The sequence below is a fragment of the Sardina pilchardus genome, chromosome 22, assembly GCF_963854185.1.
Source record: "Sardina pilchardus chromosome 22, fSarPil1.1, whole genome shotgun sequence".
Taxonomy (NCBI): domain Eukaryota; kingdom Metazoa; phylum Chordata; class Actinopteri; order Clupeiformes; family Clupeidae; genus Sardina; species Sardina pilchardus.
This window is the reverse complement of record NC_085015.1, coordinates 29064223-29083554: the sequence shown is the minus strand read 5'-3', so window position 1 is coordinate 29083554 and position 19332 is coordinate 29064223. Positions and strand designations below refer to the sequence as shown.

The following is a 19332-nucleotide window of genomic DNA, read 5'->3' as shown; positions in this document are numbered from 1 at the left end:
AGCCCTGCATATATGCAGTCACCATTTGCTAGTCATACTTTTTGAGATGGCTCATAGGAGCATTATGTTTTCTTTTGTTACATGCTACAGTGCAAAACATTTGTGTTTGAAACATTTAATGAATATTGTTTTTCTTCTCCCAGAATACATTGGCTGAAGCTTCAGACAGTACTCTGTGGCTCGGTGCCACTCAAAGTCACAGTGGTGTTGTTGGTATGGTCAATTGCCTGAAACAAGAATCAGGTGGCAATCGCATAAGGTGACGTATTGCATTGCTGTTCTTTATCCAAATTCAAGGCTCACGAGTTGGGTTTCCATTCAGCTCATTCATATCATTTAAGTAGCCTGGTAGTAAACCAGACCCTGGAATCTTTCAGATTAAGGGTCTGTCCATGAATAATGAAAACGGCTCAACTCGAGGGGCGGCGCTAAGTATGCGTTTGAAAATCTCACTGCACGCAATTGGATAACACTACGGCCAATGTTTACTCTGACTGATTCTGGACTTCGACGCAATTGGATAACTGCAACCAAAACCAAAAGTTGTAGCGCTGTCATCAGCAGTTCAGCTCGCCTTTGTCCCGCCTACGCCGATTTGATTGGTTGCTCCGATATTGGTGCAAAGCGTAATGTGTATCATTGCTCGTGGCCAGAGTATCTTGCAGACACAATTTAAATTGTGCTCTCATGAGAATTTTGGATTTCCAAGGTATAATTTAAGCACATTTTATAAAAATGTGTGCTGCAAGGTTTTATATTTTTGAACATACTGTACGTACTGTAGATTATAAGATTTGGGCATACTGTATGCAGTGTTTTAGGATGGAATCTATAAATGAGGCCCCTGGTAATTGAAAATACTACATCGAGTCATGTCTGGACGCCTGAATTTGATAGAGATAATTGTTGTCGTTTATTAGTGCGGAAACAAAAAAGAACAAATACGGCCTCACAGATGGTCTGTTAATCCACCAACCATTAGTGAATCAATCTGTTATTCTCTATTTTAGATATTTGAATATTTTAATTCCAACAATTATATTGTGGATGTATACAACAATTGGGTTAAATTGGGTTAAATGCAGAGAAACGAATTTCCCTCACGGGATCAAAAAAGTATATATTCATTCAATGTATTTTGTGAATGGTCAAAATGTATGTTTAAAAGTTGAATGGAAACCCAGCTATTTTTGCAAGAAATGAAGATTAATCACAAATAATGAGTGAAGTGTATGAGCAGTTAAGTCATTGTAACTTGTTTGCTTTTTAGATATTCACATCACATCTTATTTTCTTGATATTTTTTGTTTCCTAAGTGATTGACTGATTGATTTGATGGAGTTGTATGTATATAGTTATTATGAGACACTAACTACTGTTTAATTGGAAGTCCCATGCTGAACTTCCTTCTTGTTTCTTTGGCAGGTGCGCATTTGTGTCAAATCTCAGTGAATCCTCCACCATTCCCTCTTTACTCCCCACCAGCAAAGACATGCAGGGTGTGATCGAGAAAGACCTCACCATGAATGTCTTTCGTGACGGACTCTGGGGAGCGTTCAGACACCAGCTAATCTCACAAAGTATTGCCTGTCTATTCAGTTATTTATGCCATTCACTGTTCTCAACACAGAACGTATAAGACTAAAGCCATCAGTGCCTTTGTTAAGCTTACACTTTGCATTGCTGCTTTTGTCTTGGGCTGAGCAGAGCTGGAGGAGGAGCAGACGGAGCATGCCTATGTCAATGTGCTGACACGTGGAGACCTGTCCTCTCTGCGTTGGATAACTTCACCACTGAAATTCTTTGTTCCCTCTAACCCCAATGTGCACTTGTGTCAAGTGCACTATGCCTCCCTCAATTTCCGTGACATCATGTTGGCCACAGGGAAATTGCCACCAGATGCCATCCCTGGTAGGAATCTCTCTCTCTCCCTCAGATGTGTTTGCCTCCAGTAACTCTATTGGTTGCTCACTAATTCTTCATCAATTTCTCAAAATGAAATGAATGCTATTTTTTATTTGTAGGTGACCTAGCGCTTCAGCAGTGTATGCTTGGAATGGAATTCTCTGGGCGGGACCCGAGTGGTCAACATGTGATGGGCCTTTTGCCTGCTAAAGGCCTTGCCACGTGTGTTGATGCAGATAAACGTTTCCTTTGGGAAGTGCCATCTAACTGGTGAGGGAGCCTATGATATGGTTACATTATGTCTTGTGATACAAAATAATGGTGATGCACAGTTGTAATGTTACTCCTCACTTAAGTCAAACTAGGTCAAATGCAACTCTCCTTTTTTTTTTTAATCCCCAAACGTATGGCCTACATATTAGTTTATCTTCTACATTCATGTATATTTACATACAGAAAATATTCTCTTTACAGGACACTGGAGCAAGCAGCTTCTGTGCCAGTGGTGTATGCCACAGCATACTATGCCCTTGTTGTTCGTGGCCGCTTGCAAACTGGAGAAAGTGTGCTCATCCACTCTGGCTCGGGTGGGGTGGGCCAAGCTGCTATTACTATTGCACTTAGCATGAACTGCCAGGTCTTCACTACTGTGGGTAAGAAGAACCACTTTGTATCTAATTAACACTGGGGGCCAGATGTACTAAGACAGCGCTAATAACGAGTTTTTGTATGCGTAGAATGCGAACGCTGTGCTTTGCTTTATTGCGTGGAATTTACTAAGCTGTCACTTCATTACATTAACAGTGTTCATCACCACCCATATCCCCGCCCCCTATACAACGCGTGCAGAGCTGAACCACAAGCACAATTGAATATTGCAACTTTAAAAAGAATCAAAGTTTAGCGATCATACATGATACAAATAGATGTCAACGAGCAGCGACCGACAGATTAGGCCTAGTAGTTCTACTAATCCACTTTAAAATAAAAAATACTTGAACTATTTACTGCACATAGATGATATGACTTAATGCCTAGTCTAACAGATTGGGAAGTGTCTATGTTGTGAAAGAGAAAATACGATTTCATCGCTATTACCACTCTTCTCCTCCCCTGTACTTGCGCGTTACACCCATTTTCAGCTGATCCGCCCAGGAATTAATATGCATGACACAGAAAAAGCGCAAAAAGCAATTTTCAGCTCCCACGGCAGGCAGTCTGCGCATTTCCCTCATTGCAGCCTATTTGTACATACCATTGCCATGCTTTTACGTGCACATTACGCCTAAGATATGGGCGCAAAACGTTATTACATCTGGTCCTGGCTGTGTAAACATGCACTTCAGTATCCCGGTTATGAGCAGGGTTTCCACAAGGTTTTAAGAAGTCTAAAATCTTATCTTAAAAGTGCAAAGGCTTCTGATATGAGACACTTGCTCTCAAATTCATGTGGTCCTCTTTACGTAATATAGGTTTGGGTTTTATCATGGCCAGAGTTGTTTGCAGATGTGCTCTCTAAATATTGGGACCATGGCTCATACACCCCAAGTTGTGCTCTACTCCCTTGTTATACTGTCAAACTAGATTCAGGTGCACGTTGGTAATGGGTAGGAAAGAAATAAATCAAGCATAAATTAAATTGAAAAAGACCGTGATGATATAAAACTTCACCGTATTTTTGCATTTCACTGTGTGGTGCACCTAGTGTGCCATGGATATGTCTTGGGTTGATTGATTGTGTGCTCAGTGCACACTTGATAAGCTTTACCGTGTGTAGTTTTAAACATCAATGTGGCACACCTGTCATTGTACTCTCTCTCACACAAAAATGAATGGAATGTCGATGCAGTAGAAAATGTATCAAGTGCAGAGAGGTTACTAGTAGCGATGAATCCAAGTGGGATTGTGCAAGAAGCATTTCAACATTTTTCGACTGAAATAAACAAGGAGAAATAATATTTATTATTCAAACAAATATGGAAGCTGGGTAAGCATCATTTTCAGTGAAGCAGAGATATGGCGGTAGTACATGATAACCCATTTTTGCACAAGGAAGGCATATAGGTTTTAGTAAAGGAATACTGTATATCATCTAGCAACAATCTGATACTCATGTAGAAAAATTATAATGATCATGAGAATGGACATTACAATAATGTCACCCTCAAGGTCGCATACCAACAAATGCTGCCCACTGCCTGAAATGAGTCTGACACCCTGGTGTAAGGAGCAGAGTTATGATTGGAACATTTAAAATGAACATAGAACTAAACATCAAGAGGGGAAACGATATACATTGTATTACTACCTTCAGTATTTTTGTGTAAATGCTTATTATGTTGTAGGCTCTGGAGAAAAGCGGCAATACTTACAGGAAAGATTTCCACAGCTCGCTACAACATCCTTCGCCAACTCGAGAGATGCTTCATTTGAGCAACACGTCCTACACCACACACAGGGAAAAGGTGAACACAAACACATGTCATTAAAACAGTTCTGTAATTTCACATCAGTTTACATATTTACAACTGTCTTATACTGTGTATCTTAATATGAACCTTCATCTGTGTCATTCAGGGGTGGATGTAGTTCTTAATTCTCTAGCTGAAGAAAAGTTGCAAGCAAGTCTGCGTTGTTTGGCAAGACATGGACGCTTCTTAGAGATTGGCAAATATGACCTGTCAAACAACACTCCTCTTGGTGAGTTTGCGGACCAACAGTCTTGGAGAATGTGCCAGTGGTCAAAATGATGTGTGTGACATAGCATTATTCTCAAACAAACTATAAAGGCACCAATAAAAAAAAGTTATGGTGAATGGGGTGTATTTTGCCAAATCAATCATAATATGTCTGCCTTGCCCTCCACAATTATTGCCACAGATGATCGAGGAGAGGATTTTAAAGGGTTATAAGAAATTCATCTTTTGATGAATTATCTTAATCATAGTTCCCTACTGCATCTAGGAGGAGAATAGTTTATGTTGCTATGTAGCAATGATTTCAGCAACAAAGGTGTGCAACTTTCAAAATTCAATCTAATTGAAATTGGAATATGACTAGGTTATTGTTTATGTTAAATGTCTGACGAAGTCTATGTCCAGTCTGATATCCTAGCTTTTTTATTAAAGCAGCACTAAATAGTTGTTAACCTTAAAATAATGTTCCCAAAATAATTTTGATGCCACCTCAACTCCTAATGGGACGAACAACACTTTTGCTTCACTCCGTGCAGTGTTACATTGCTTGGAATAAGAATAAGCAAGTTGCTAAATAGCAGGCAGGAGCACTGAACCCCTCCCACCACTAGGAGACTTGTAGGTGGAGTTAGCAAGCAATGGGAATAGAGTAATCCTGCAAAGGATGACCATACATGTCGTGAGACAGTTGCCTGTTTCTAAGTCTATGTTCAAAAGTCGAGAAGTCATCAGTTTAGTCATGGGTTAGCCAATATGCCTACTGGCTTCGACAGCTAGCATGCTAGTTACTGTTACTAACCACAACAAATGTCTAATTGTGAATATGTAATTTACCTCCTTGGCAATAACTTCTGAAGGTATAAGGTTCACTATGCACACGTCACAGCATGTCACCGCTGCTACTGTCACTGAGTGGCAAAAAGACGAATTAAGGGCAGCATTCCATTTGACTCTCCAGTGCAAAAAAATAATCAATGCTATATTATAGTAGTATACTATAGACTGTACAAATGGATATTTATTGGAATTTTAAGCTCTCTTTCTACAGACTGCCATCCTTGCATTCCCTCTATATCATCTCCAAGTTATGTTTATAGTTTGTTACACAGATGCTCATTTGTCATGCTGTACGGTGATCACAGACTCAACTGTAGGCAGACCCCGAGGGCAATTCTTCTTTAGTACTGTTTTTTGACTTAACACACTCATTTTCACCCATGCAGGCATGGCTCTATTTTTGAAGAACATTTCTTTCCATGGGATCCTTCTGGATGCACTGTTTGAGGAGGGAAATCGTGAATGGGTGGAAGTCTCTCAACTCCTGAAGAAAGGCATTGCCAATGGAGTGGTACAACCACTGCGCACTACCATTTTTCAGCGAAGTGAAGTTGAGGATGCCTTCCGCTACATGGCCCAGGGCAAGCACATCGGGAAAGTCCTCCTACAGGTTGAAACTTAAACACTTTCTACATTTATTTTCATTTGAAAAATAAATTCTTTCTCTGAAACCGGTACTATCACCTAAGGCAATGATTAGAATAATATTTCCTTCCTGTAAGGTGTGCCCTGAGGCAAAGAGGAGTGATGTGTCTCTTGAAGTCACTCCTCTCTCCATACCTGCCATTTGCCGCACATTCTTCCCGTCAACATCCTCTTATATCATCACCGGTGGCCTTGGGGGCTTTGGCTTGGAGCTGGCCCATTGGCTGACGGAGAGAGGGGCCCGCAAACTGGTTTTGACCTCCCGCTCTGGAATCCGCAATGGTAACTGCTCGACCAAACATATTTTAAATAATTTTTAAATGTTTTTCCTGTAAGAGTGAGGTGGTGAGAGCCCATATCATTTAGCTTTACTAATGTTTGACATTTGGTCTTGAATGTATTTTGTCGTTGAGTCATTGAAAACTAGAAAAATATTCTCCAGCTGGAAAAAGTACTTCTCAGATATGTTGTAGAGAGTGTTTGTTTCATTAGGAAGTAACACCGTGTATATGTGTTAGGATACCAAGCTAAGAGAGTTCAAGAATGGCAGGCCATGGGTGTGAAGGTGGCGGTTTCCACCTGCGATGTCGGCACTCTCAAAGGGACAGAGCAACTCATTGCTGAAGCCTGCAAACTTGGACCTGTTGGAGGGGTGTTTCACCTTGCTATGGTAACCACTATCCTGTTTTGCATTATAGTTTTCTAACTTTACAATCAACTTACCTCACTGGAAGATAAATATGTTAATGATGGAAAAAACGAAGATGAGCTAAAAAAAAAAGATATTTGATAATGAAACTATGACTAGACTAAATAGATATTGTTTTCGTTAAAAAAGAGGAAACGGGACTAAAATGTCATTTTCCAGATATCACACACATAAAATTATGTGAAACTGCTGAACCTTTCCAGTGATATTTAAACGGTGTGATGAATGACTCCCAAGAAGATTAACGTTGAACTTGCATGACATTTAATCATCACAATCATTTACATTCTGCACATGGCTCTGCACACGCATTACTCTAAGTGAAATATCTAACAAACTCTTTACTCAACACATACCAAACTATATCACAATAAACAGCAGACCTTACCAAATACGAGGATAAAATGCATGCCTCTGTACAATAAGCCATTCCCGAGTAATCATTACTTGTGAAGAGTCTGGTTTGCTGATTTCAGTGTAAAAAGTTTACTTTGTCAGGTAACTATGACATTTAGCCAATATTTGAGATGTGTGAAACACTATTTGACTGACATGGTAGGCCTAATCAGAAATCATTTGTTATTTTAAAAAGTCTAAACTGTTTTGATAACTTGACTAAGATACCTTGAGTTCTCTTTTGACTAAAATTAGACTAAAATTACGAGACTTTAGTTCACTAAAGCTTGATCAACAAAAATGATCTATGAATAACTAGATATGACACAAACTAGAAAGGACAGTTAACACAACACAAGCCTAAGACTAATATTAAATAACTAAATAAAAAGGTGACAAAATTGACACCAGTTACTGTTAATGTATATTTAGGTGAATGCAAATACAGTACACACAGTGCACTGAATTATAAAATGGAAGTGTTCATGTAATTCTTTTCTTCAAGGTTCTGAAAGATGGAATGTTGGAAAATCTCTCTCCAGAGCATTATCTGGATGTCAACAAGCCAAAATACCATGGAACAATCCACCTTGACAGGTACACATAAGGAGCTGTTTTTTTGTTGTTGTTGTTGTTGTTGTTGTTGAATGGTGTTTTGACATGGTAACTGGTTTGCAAAACTGTTAAGTGAATGCTGTAATGAAGGTTTATGTTTTGCCACATAAGGTACTGTATGCCATGACAGTCTACCTTTCATAAATAGCTTGCGCTCTATGTAACGCAGTCAGTTTGCAGTCAGACAATGTATGTAATATTTGTAGCTACTTCAGAAAACAAAATTTTGGTCAGACACTGAAGAGGCAATGCTCAATGATAAACAGCGTGAACGTTTTTGGATGCATGTAACATGATGTGCATGATGCATTGGAGCAAGACCAATTTAATTTGTTCTGGATTCAATTTTAGATAACCAGTTAAGTCACCTGCCCACTGAGTGTTCCCAGACCCCTTTATAAGATGAATTTAGTCAGATTTTATGAATCAGTGTCTCCCCTGTATAATAGACTAGACCTACAGTACAGTACTATGAGTTCTTAAAGGGATTTTAAATGGATATTGGAAATAAGCTCATTTTCCACCTCCCCTCGAGCAAAACAATTGACATTTATCTTTTTCCCGTTCATCCAGCCATTCTGTGAGTCTGTTGATACAACTTTTAGCTTCAGCCTAGCGTAGATCATTGAATCGGATTAGACCATTAGCATCTGGCCTGCTAGCAGTGTCTCTTCTCAAGTTTGAAAGTGCAATAAGACATACTGAAAATGAAACCTGGCGTTTTTCTAGGCTGATTTGACATGTAACAACACTCTCATCTGGCGTAATAATCAAGGAAAGTTGCAAACGTACCATGGGCGCAGTGACATCACGCAGCATCTGAAAATAGTCCTTGCAGTAGTAGTGGGTGATTTCACTGCGCCCATGGTACGTTTGCAACTTTCCTGAAATCAAGGACAACTTCTGTAGCTGAAGTTAGGCCATCAGACATTTTTGAAGATTTGATATTATCAAATATTGCCCCACATCTGAATTCAGGCACAGTGTTTAGTTTAGTTTTAATAATTACCCTTGATATCTAATGTGCTATGATTTAAGCCTGTTGTACAAAAAAATCCTTATGCTATGTTGCCACCTGCCATGAATCAATATTTAAAGGCAATGGCATTTTTAAAGGAACGTTATTAACTGTTCTTCTGTAACGCTGTAACCAGTTACTAACTCTAGAGGAGAGGCCTTGGAACACTAGAACGGGAATGGAAAGATAATGTTAAAAATAATGAACTGAAATGAAAATCAATGTCTTTATCATCTCACTCAGTACTCTTGTTCTGTGTTGAAAATATTCATATAAGAAGAAATCCATCCAGCCATTTTGTGTTTTAAAATTGATTAGTGGTGAAAAGGAACAAGGGACTTGAACCAGCATAAAACCTCATTTCTATCCATTGCTGAAAGACTGACCGACTTCTTGTTTTGTCGTCTCAGGGTGACCAGACAGCGCTGCCCAGATCTTAAGCATTTCGTGGCCTTCTCTTCTGTTAGCTGTGGCCGTGGTAATGCTGGCCAGAGCAACTATGGTTTTGCCAATTCTGCAATGGAACGAGTCTGTGAACGTCGGCGCCATGATGGCCTACCTGCCCTAGCCATCCAGTGGGGTGCTATTGGAGATGTTGGAGTTGTTCTAGAGACCATGGGGGGCAATGACACAGTTATTGGTGGCACCATGCCCCAGCGTATTTCTTCCTGTATGGAGGTACTGGATAGATTTTTGTGCCAGTCTAGACCTGTGATGTCTAGTTTTGTGATGGTAGAGAAAGTGATTGCAGTAAAAGGAGAAGCTGGTGGGCAGAAGGACCTGGTGGAAGCAGTGGCACATATACTGGGTAGGTACCATCTCATTCTTTAATAGCTATTTTGATTTTTATACTTAACACATTTACAAAATATTGTGCAATTTTGCATTTGTTCTTCTTTGCTGTGTTTCTTATCTTCCGTTTCTTTCGTTTTAGGTGTGCGTGATGTGAGCAGCTTGAATGCTGATTCTTCACTGGCGGATCTTGGACTGGATTCACTAATGGGTGTGGAGGTGCGGCAGACTTTGGAGCGTGACTATGACATTGTCATGGGAATGCGTGAGATTCGTCAGCTAACTATCAACAAGTTAAAGGAACTTAATTCTCAGCCAGGAGACAAGGAAGGTGTGTGTGAGGCTGAATTGTCTTTTTATTATATTTCGTTGTTACAGTATGTTACTCTGGCCCCTAGTTGCCTAATGTTTCTGCTAAGGGTTCACTGGTATATTCCACAGCCAATGTCAAACAATCAATGTGCATTTTGTGGTCACACTCACACATGCAACACTGTTTTTGGCTTGCCAAAATCAAATATTTCCATTAAGTGATGCAAAGCTATTGAGTGGGTTTTAGCTGCCAGTAAGGGTCATTCTCGGGAATTGTGGCAGTTTGGCCGTTGAACTTCAGTTGCATCCACCAAAAGCCATGGTAGTTATAAATAAAGGCCACAGAATGTGAAGGGAGGAAAAAATATTGAAGGCTACCATCATTTGACAGCAGCAACGTGTGACACAATTATCTTTTAATATAATGCTTGGATTTATATACAAATATAACAATAATTATAATACTCTCTTCTCTCTTACCACATGTAAAGCACCACATTTTTAACGTAGTCTGATATCATGACCCATCTTTTGCGGTGTGGTGTTATGTCAACATGTCTGGGGTTTATTTTCAAATTCACATTTCCATATATCATTTTTCCATTTATATTTGTAAGTAAGTGTGGTCTCTAAATCAACACACAAGCGGAAATGTTTCATGCAAAAAAAAAAATGTCTTATTACTTTGTTTAATCTCAGTTACCATGACACTTTTCATTGACAAATCTTATATTGAAGATGCATACTTCTTACTGTTCAATGTGTGTTTAGAATATTCATGCATATTTATGGAAATGGACAAAAACTGCTTGACGGAAAACTTTTGTGATTTTGTTACTAGGCTACGCATATTTCGGTAACACTTTACATTACAGATTGTTAATAAGTGGGTAATGTTATGGTAATATGTATGCAATTTAATGGTAATAATATTTTTAAACCACATATTACAAATAATTAATGTGTAATTTCTAGACAATTACTGTGCAAAATGATACAAATAACTCGGGTTTAAGGGCAAAATAAAATGGTAATAAATGCTGTAAATATGTACTTACTGAAGCAATAAATATTTAGGATTTACTTATTGTGACATAATATGTGACCTGTTATCTGTTGTTATGATGAAATAAATGAGGTAATTTCAGAATAATTATATGGTATCAGGGCTGTAAAATACTGTTTTGTCTTTTCGAAAGGTTTTCTGTACGGTGGGGAGTTGTTGAAATCCTTTCGAAAAGACAAAACAGTATTTTACAGCCCTGATACCATATAGTTATTGCGAAATTACCTTATTTATTTCATCATAATAACAGATAACAGGTCACATTTTACCATCAAACTAACTACCACAAAAACTTTGACTATTGTGTAATTGTGCCTTAACACTTAAAAGTTACTGTGTAATATAGTCCTTCATAGCACCATCATGTTGGTATAATTACAGAAATATTATGTCACAATAAGTAAATCCTAAATATTTATTGCTTCGATAAGTACATATTTACAGCAGTTATTACCATTTTATTTTACCCAAGTTATTTGCATTGTTGTTGTATGGTAATTACACAGTAATTGTCTAGAAATTACACATTAATTATTTGTAATATGTGGTCTAAAAACATTATTACCATGAGATTGCCTATATATTACCATAACATTACCCACTTATTACTGATCTGTAATGTAAAGTGTTATTTCTTACAGCTCTAGAAAAAAAATAAGATATCATCCTATGGTTGCTGATTCTAGTGAGTTGACGGTCATATCCAAAAGAGACCACTGCGATTTGATATGACTGTCAACTAATTTGAATGTCACTGAACAATCGTAGGATGACATTAGAAAAATGTGCAGTTTGTCTTAATTTTTTCCAGAGCTGATGGAAATTTGGACCATATTTCAAGTACCCACCATTTCCATTGAAAATATTATCATTCTCTGCCTTCTTCAAAGCCACAGTTATAACATATTAAAGAATGGCCTAGTGTGGTCCAGTTTTCTGCTCACAGTAAAATACTGTTGATACGTGTTGAAGTAATGTAGTTGTAAAATGAACCGTCAATTTGAGAATTTTACTTGAACTGGGACAATTGAATTTATTTTTAAGTGATAACATCGCCAATCTCTCTGTAGACATACTGTACATACACTAATGGATATATTTGTTTTCCCTCCAGAGTCTCGGCAGCAGTCATCCAAGAAGTTCAGCCCACGGGCCCTGCTGGAGTCAGATCTTAGTTTGATGTTAGTGAACCCAGATGGACCCACTGTCACTCCACTCAATGCGGTCCAGAGCTCTGAAAGGCCTCTCTTCTTGGTCCATCCCATTGAGGGTTCCATTTCTGCATTACGCACCCTCTCTAGCAAGCTCAGTGTGCCCTGTTATGGGCTGCAATGTACAAAAGGTAAGGGATAGTTCCCCCTAAAAAGGAACAGATTACACGTTATCAAAATAATGTGCCGCGGGCTAGAAATTGGTGCTGGCGGTCACGTTTTGTATAAGGGATGTGTGTTATTGTGAGTCTCTCATCCTTAAGCTTTGTCATTGCTACTTTTGTTTCTTATATATTGTTTAGATTTGACTTTTAAGTTTTCTTGTTACTTCTTCCATCTGTCTCCTACAGCTGCTCCATTGGACAGCATTCACAGTATGGCTGCATATTACCTTAAGTGTGTGCAGCAGGTGCAGCCAGAGGGGCCTTACAGAATTGCTGGCTATTCCTTTGGTGCTTGTGTAGCCTTTGAGATGTCCTCCCAACTTCAAGAAGCTGGCTACCCAGTTGAGCACCTATTTTTGTTCGATGGCTCCCACTCTTATGTGGCAGCCTATACTCAGGTGAGTAGAGTCTATAGCTCTTGATTTTGATAATTTGATGTCCCCCATACATTTTTCATTCTAGTTATACCCAAGGGCTTAAGTAGCCCAATTTCGTTAATGATATGTAAAAATAATGTATATCGTCTACAAGTGAGTTTAAATCAATATCGCTCACATGAATATTTGAACAACAGAAATGTGAGAAAATAACCTGCCCAAGTGAGAAAATAAACTTTTTAAAATCAATTTGTCACCATTTTGTGGCTTGCACTGAGAAACAATTAGTTAAAGTTCCAATGCCATTAGAGATGAACCGACTTGTTTAGGTGCATAATGTTACTGTAGGATCCATATATGTACGTCTTATACAGTAATCAACAGTAGGCTTTCTTGTGTGTCAGAACTAAAATTTGAGCTCTCAAACGTATAAACATTAAGTAGCGGGCTATGTCAGTCTAGTTAATTGATACCCAAAAACATTTGACACCTTTTCAAAATACTATTTGTGCTTATGTGTTTTGAGCATTAGCAATATTGTCAGTGAATGCTAGGCTAGCAGTTCTTGCAGGCTTACTGTACCGAACATCAAGGTACATACAGAGTCAACAGACTGTTTACAGAGTGATATGAAGGACATGAATCAGAAGCACTTATCCCATTGCCATTGACAGCGGTTGTGAATTTTTTGCAGTGGTCATGCAGGACATTGGAAATGGCTGTTCATGTTAATGGATCTTTTTGCCTATTCTGAAGAGCCATATGATAAAAGGCTTATAAATGTACTTGTAATGTCAGAGTAAGACAAGGCATTCACAACTGATGGTGTCTTTGTTGTCTGGATTTATATCTGTAATTTCTTCTACCCTTGTACAGAGTTACAGAGCAAAGCTGACCCCTGGCAAAGAGTCAGAAGCTGAGACAGAGGCCCTCTGTGCCTTCATCCAGCAGTTCACAGGAATTGAGTACAACAAGGTAAAAAGACCCATCCAATTCTTACAGGCACACCTCAATCATAGAGGAACCTGGAGGGCTTTATATGATGACAGATAGAGGCTGATGGCGACAGGGTTTAACATATATGGACATGTGTTTTCTTTGGAATTGAGTGAACTGCATTTAAACCATTGTTTACAAGACAGATTTCATTCCTGCACTTCTAAAAAAAAATGAGAAGTTTGATATCACCCCTGGTAGTCAGTGGAGCCTTTCCAGACTCCCTCTTAAACTCAACTGAGATAAGCGGTAGGGTGTCAAACGAGGCTAGCAGTACCATTTCTTGCAGACATAATGCTGTAAATGTGGATAGATACTGTAAGTATTTAGATATTAGATAAGTAGGAGTAAGAGGAATTCAAAGTCATATACTAGTCTAGAACACATTTTTGGGGAGGTTATAAAAGTACACTCATGGCAAAAAGAATGACCACCATATATCCTGTACTAATTATAAGATACTTTAATTTTTGATCATTGTGAATTAACTAAAAATGAACAATCTGTCTTTTACTAGCTGTTGGAGACTCTTTTGCCACTGTCAGACTTGGAGGCAAGAGTGAATGTGGCTGTAGACCTAATCACCTCCAGTCACAAGAACATCAGCCGCCCATCTCTACACTTTGCTGCTTCCACCTTCTACCATAAGTTGAAAGCTGCAGACAGCTATGTACCTGCCACCAAATACCATGGCACCATCACCTTGCTGAAGGCCAAGACCAGTAGCGATTACGGAGAGGGCCTTGGAACAGACTACAAGCTCCATGAGGTGACATTTCAGATACTTTACATTATAGCAGATGATGGTTTACTGAAGGAAAAAAAGTGTAAACATTAATTATTTCATAGAGGTCAGTGGCAATGGATAGTGAGATGACCGTGACCGTGAGTGTAGAGTCTGTCAAATGAGCAAAACCAATTTAATATTGGGCTCTTTACAGTTAAATTCAGTTAAATATAGTTGAAGTGACTATTTCTGGTATAACCAGCATGATGGCTATAGATACTGTAGTTAAGTTACAGTAGCAGGAATGCAAGAACATATGTGACCCTGCAAAGCGAAACCAGTCGCTTCTGTAAAATTTACAAAATTAACTTAGTGTGCTCACATGAACGGCCATAAAATAAGCTTTCCAACGATATGTATATCGAGGGTATTACACAAATTATCGCTAAGATAACCGCATTCAAAGTTGACATGGTTCTTCTGTCACGATATGCCAGAAGAGGAGAAATCACCTTTTATAAGTGGCGTGGACAACGGGAATGACTGCAAATGTGTTGAATCTTCATCGGGTTTAACAGTCAAAGCATATGTTATTCATGATATGAAACTGTAGACTGTATACTGTCGAAATTTGCGAAAACGTGAAATTCAACATTTTAACCCGGAAGTTTGTTTATTGTGGATTTTCTCAAAATAACATTGTGCGCAAAGCAACTGATTTCGCTTTGAAGGGTCACATATGTGTGATCAGTGGATGGACTGTTAAGCTTGCATTAATGTGTGTTCTTCTTGTTGATGCCAATTTGTGCATTGTCTTAAGATGGCAAATTATATTTTACAGAGGTACACATTTTCCCAGCAAGTATTTTCTCAAGTGTATGCACCATTTAGACATGTGGCCCCAAGTCTCGGAAACACTGGTCTCTGGTAGCCTACTTTCAGACTGTTTTGCTTTTCAAAAAAAAAAACTTGTGTCTTATCCCTGACAGGTCTGTGATGGGAAAGTGTCCGTTCAGGTCATTGAAGGCGATCACCGCACATTCCTAGAAGGTGAAGGAGTGGAGTCCATCACTGGTATTATCCACAGCTCACTGAATCCCATTACCATGTAAGGGAGAGCTGACATGCTGGCTTTATTTGTCAGCTCACTCTTCATTCCAGTATGCTTCCTAACCATCACCTTGTGAGATCATCTCAGTTTCCCTACATCAGTCTTCTATTTGTGACCAAAAACTCATCTCTGGCTTCTAGATTGTTTCTCTTTAATTGTTCAAAAAAGGATTTGGATAGTCTTGTTACAGGTGTTGCATCGTCGCATTTTATGTTGATTTAATACAAGTCTTGCACAAATGGAGTATATCAATATTATGTCAGCATGAACTGAGTGCATCAACAGTTGTAGAAATTGAATGCGTCTCTTGAAAAGGGATCAATAAAGATGAATGCGTCTCTTGAAAAGGGATCAATAAAGATTGCTGTGTCTCTTAAAAAGGGATCCAGTTCAAAGAATAATCCTCTACAGGTAGTCATACACATCCCTACTGTATCATGTTTTTTCAGTGATTCCCATTCATCGTTCCCAAAATCTTTTTTTTATATTATTTCTTTCTGGAGAAGTTTACATACGTACACTGTTGAAATGAACAGTTTTGAATTAGGCGTCAGCAGAAGTGGGTCAAGAATTATTATTTGTAAAGAATTTTTTGGTCTGTTACATGTGTAAGTGTGTGACAGGTAAACAATGCCGCTTTAAATTGCTTATCTATCTAATCAGTAGGATAACATGTAATGTTTTGCATAGTGAGCTTACCCAAAAATTGACTATTTTTATCCACAGTGAATGTTGTGATGTACGTGAAGGGCACCTGTAGAATTAATGCAGTCAATAGCTGTGATTTTTCTAGTAGATTAACACTGCTCTGTCAAAGTCCTAGAAATGTGTAAGAACCATATTTTATCTTTTATGGTTGAATACAACGAAGTGGGATTAGTTACTTCTGGCACTAGTCTCTTGGTCTTTCTGAGACTTTTTGGCAAGTCTATGACGAATGCATCAACTTCTGATTTAGTGTTGTGAATTGCTGCGCAAGTTGTCAAAAAAGGTTTGTAATTCATTTTTATTTTTTTATTGTAATTTTTCAAGTATTTATTGCACTAGTCTCAATTAAATGCTACCACTAACAGTTCAGTCAGTGTCCTGTTTTTACTCTCATTTACTCCATAAGACTCTTTCATCTCAAATAATTAACTTTTAGAAAGGTGAATGGTAATGTTTAAAAATGTACAGTGTTAGTTAACTTCAGGTAGGCAAACCCCTTCACCCAGGACAAAAATTTACTTAATCTGCGAGAGAAGCAGGGACTCTACTCCCTGTGCCACATGCTGGAGAATAGTTTTAAACATTTTGGAGTGTGTCAATAATTAACTCCTTAATAATCCATGATTTTGGCTGACCTCTGGATAATCAATCAATCAATCATCAGAGGCAAAAAGGGCCAATCTTTGTTTTCAGTGATTCATGGTTTACTATAACTCCTTAAGTATTGGAACACATGCTAAGTTGACTATAAAGAGGAATATAAAATCATCTTATGGATATTGATCTTAATGCCTTAAATAAAAAAGGACATTTGTAATTAAAAAAAATGTTTCCCTTAAAATACAGGGGTATTGGAATGGTGTTGGTGTTAACCCTACAGCTCCCTCCACAATTATTGGCACCCCTGGTTAAGATGCGTTAAAAGCCTTAAAATAAATACAATTTTTTAGCCTATTGTAGAAGCATACTCTCACATGTAAAAATGTAACCTTCAACTCAAGTGAATTTTAAGGTGGGAAAAAAAATCCCTGACTGAGAAATAGTTATTCTTCATAAAATCACCTGTTCCACAATTATTGGCACCCCTAACAATTCCTAGGAAATAAATGTAATTTATTTAATTTAAAAAGTATTTCTGTAATTCCTGTCGTTTCTACAGTAGTTTACAAAGTCGAGTATGTAGGTACATTTATTTTGTAATTCTTTACATCCTGTTTCCCTGGGCTATACAGTCAACTCCAAAAGTATTGGAACACATGCTTAAAGTTTAATATAAAATCATCTTTTGGAAATTGATCTTAATGCCTTAAATGAAACAATGAGGAAATATTCAACCTTTAATGACATCAATTTTCTTTGTGAATGAATAATGTATTGAAAATGAATAAATGTTTTCCTTAAAATATAGGGGGTCATAAGTATTGGAACGCCCATGTTAAATTCCCATAGAGGATTTTTATTTTTATTTTTAAAGGCCAGTTATTTCATGGATCCAGGACACTATGCACCCTGATAAAATCTCCTTGGCCTTTGGAATTAAAATAACCCCACATCAACACTATACCTTCACCATACTAAGATTTGGGCATGCTCAATGTCGGTTATTAGCTGATATTTGGTATCAATCGAACAGTATTTTTATGTAGATTAAGAATTTCAGGTGCCTACAGCACAGATTTGTACTAGAACAAAGATATACAGCTTTGAATGGACCATGGTATAATGATTATTTGGCCAAAATCGTATATTGTCACATGTAGATATTAGCTGATCTCCCATACCGGTAAAAGGATCTTTACCAAACTTGGTGTACACACTCACCATAAGTGCTTGATGAAATTAGTAGGTGTTCAGTGTCTTGGGGTCAAAGGTCAAGGTCACGTGATGTCATACTTGACATGCAATGTTTGTTTTATACCTCTAAAGCAGATTGAAGGATCCTCATTAAACCCAACACAGTTAATTAAGCCTAAATTGGCATTAAAGGAAATGATAAGGCATTATAGATCATGGGGTCACAGGTAGAGGTTAAAGGTCATGAGGCTATAGCTGGCTGAGGCATAGAATCAACTATCTCAATTGACATTACAAAAGATTAAGACATGTATAAAAACAGTTGTTTCAAACTCCACATCTTATTTTAGTATTTTATTATAATTATTGTAAGAACTATCATTACCTTGATGAACATGGTTCTTCAAGGCCTTATTTTGGGTTCCACAAAGAACCTGTCAGACAAAAGTTTCTTTAAATAACCTTTTTGAAAATGAATATATCTTCAAAGAACTTTATGATATGGTTCTTCAAGGCAGGAGGTCTGTTCCCAGAGTGCAACAGCCCCAGTCAACATATTCTCAAAGATATCACATATAAAGCCTTACTGAAATGTAATCTTGAAATAAAATACAACTAAGTGACAGTGGCACTAAAGGCTATACTGTTGTGGTCATGGTGCCATGTAATTGTTTATTGGTGCCTTAAACCATCAAATAGATTCTAACCTGAAGAATCAGGAGATCTTTGTTTGACAATTTTCAGAAGTCATTAAAGCGGTCATTTTGGGTCTTGAAAATGTTGTACTATGGCATTAAAAACGCCATATACTGTATAATGCTACAGGTTTTACTGGTATATAGGGTAACATTTTAAACTTTTATGTATCACCACAAAACTTTCCCAGTTATTCACTTACATGAAGACAAGATTTTTTTGTATTATACGTTTTCTGAAAATTAATGTTTGAATATGCAAATGAGACTTAATCTACTGAAATAGGCGTTAATTTGCACAAACTTCCAAACCTGACATGTACATATTGGATGAAGCCACTTTTAAAGTTAGCATTGCAGTTGAATCATATAATAGTAGCTATCCTTTATGGAGGATTAAGGTTTTAGCCCTTTATTATTAAATACTTAATAGTTCCTGATACAAAAATAACTATTAAGTATGAAAAAAAAAAACAATGGCAGAAAACGCCTTCATTTATGCATTCCTCAATTTCCATGACATGTCAATGCTGCTGACTGTGGAATTGACTGTTTACC

At 37.8% G+C, this 19332-nt stretch overlaps 1 protein-coding gene across 1 annotated transcript in view; it reads left to right on the top strand.

Annotated features, from left to right (window-relative positions):
- Positions 1-16654, top strand: part of fasn (fatty acid synthase) — a 44789-nt gene extending 28135 nt beyond the window's left edge. The window contains exons 25-42 of the mRNA XM_062526215.1: positions 144-259; positions 1426-1580; positions 1708-1911; positions 2025-2175; positions 2380-2558; positions 4251-4370; positions 4483-4605; positions 5825-6048; positions 6161-6365; positions 6602-6753; positions 7694-7785; positions 9232-9629; positions 9756-9944; positions 12106-12333; positions 12553-12764; positions 13620-13718; positions 14257-14508; positions 15456-16654. Of these exons, the coding sequence (XP_062382199.1) occupies positions 144-259; positions 1426-1580; positions 1708-1911; positions 2025-2175; positions 2380-2558; positions 4251-4370; positions 4483-4605; positions 5825-6048; positions 6161-6365; positions 6602-6753; positions 7694-7785; positions 9232-9629; positions 9756-9944; positions 12106-12333; positions 12553-12764; positions 13620-13718; positions 14257-14508; positions 15456-15578 (3222 nt within the window). The 3' untranslated portion in view covers positions 15579-16654. The remainder of the gene's footprint in view (positions 1-143; positions 260-1425; positions 1581-1707; positions 1912-2024; positions 2176-2379; positions 2559-4250; positions 4371-4482; positions 4606-5824; positions 6049-6160; positions 6366-6601; positions 6754-7693; positions 7786-9231; positions 9630-9755; positions 9945-12105; positions 12334-12552; positions 12765-13619; positions 13719-14256; positions 14509-15455) is intronic.
- The last annotated feature ends 2678 nt before the right edge of the window (positions 16655-19332 follow it).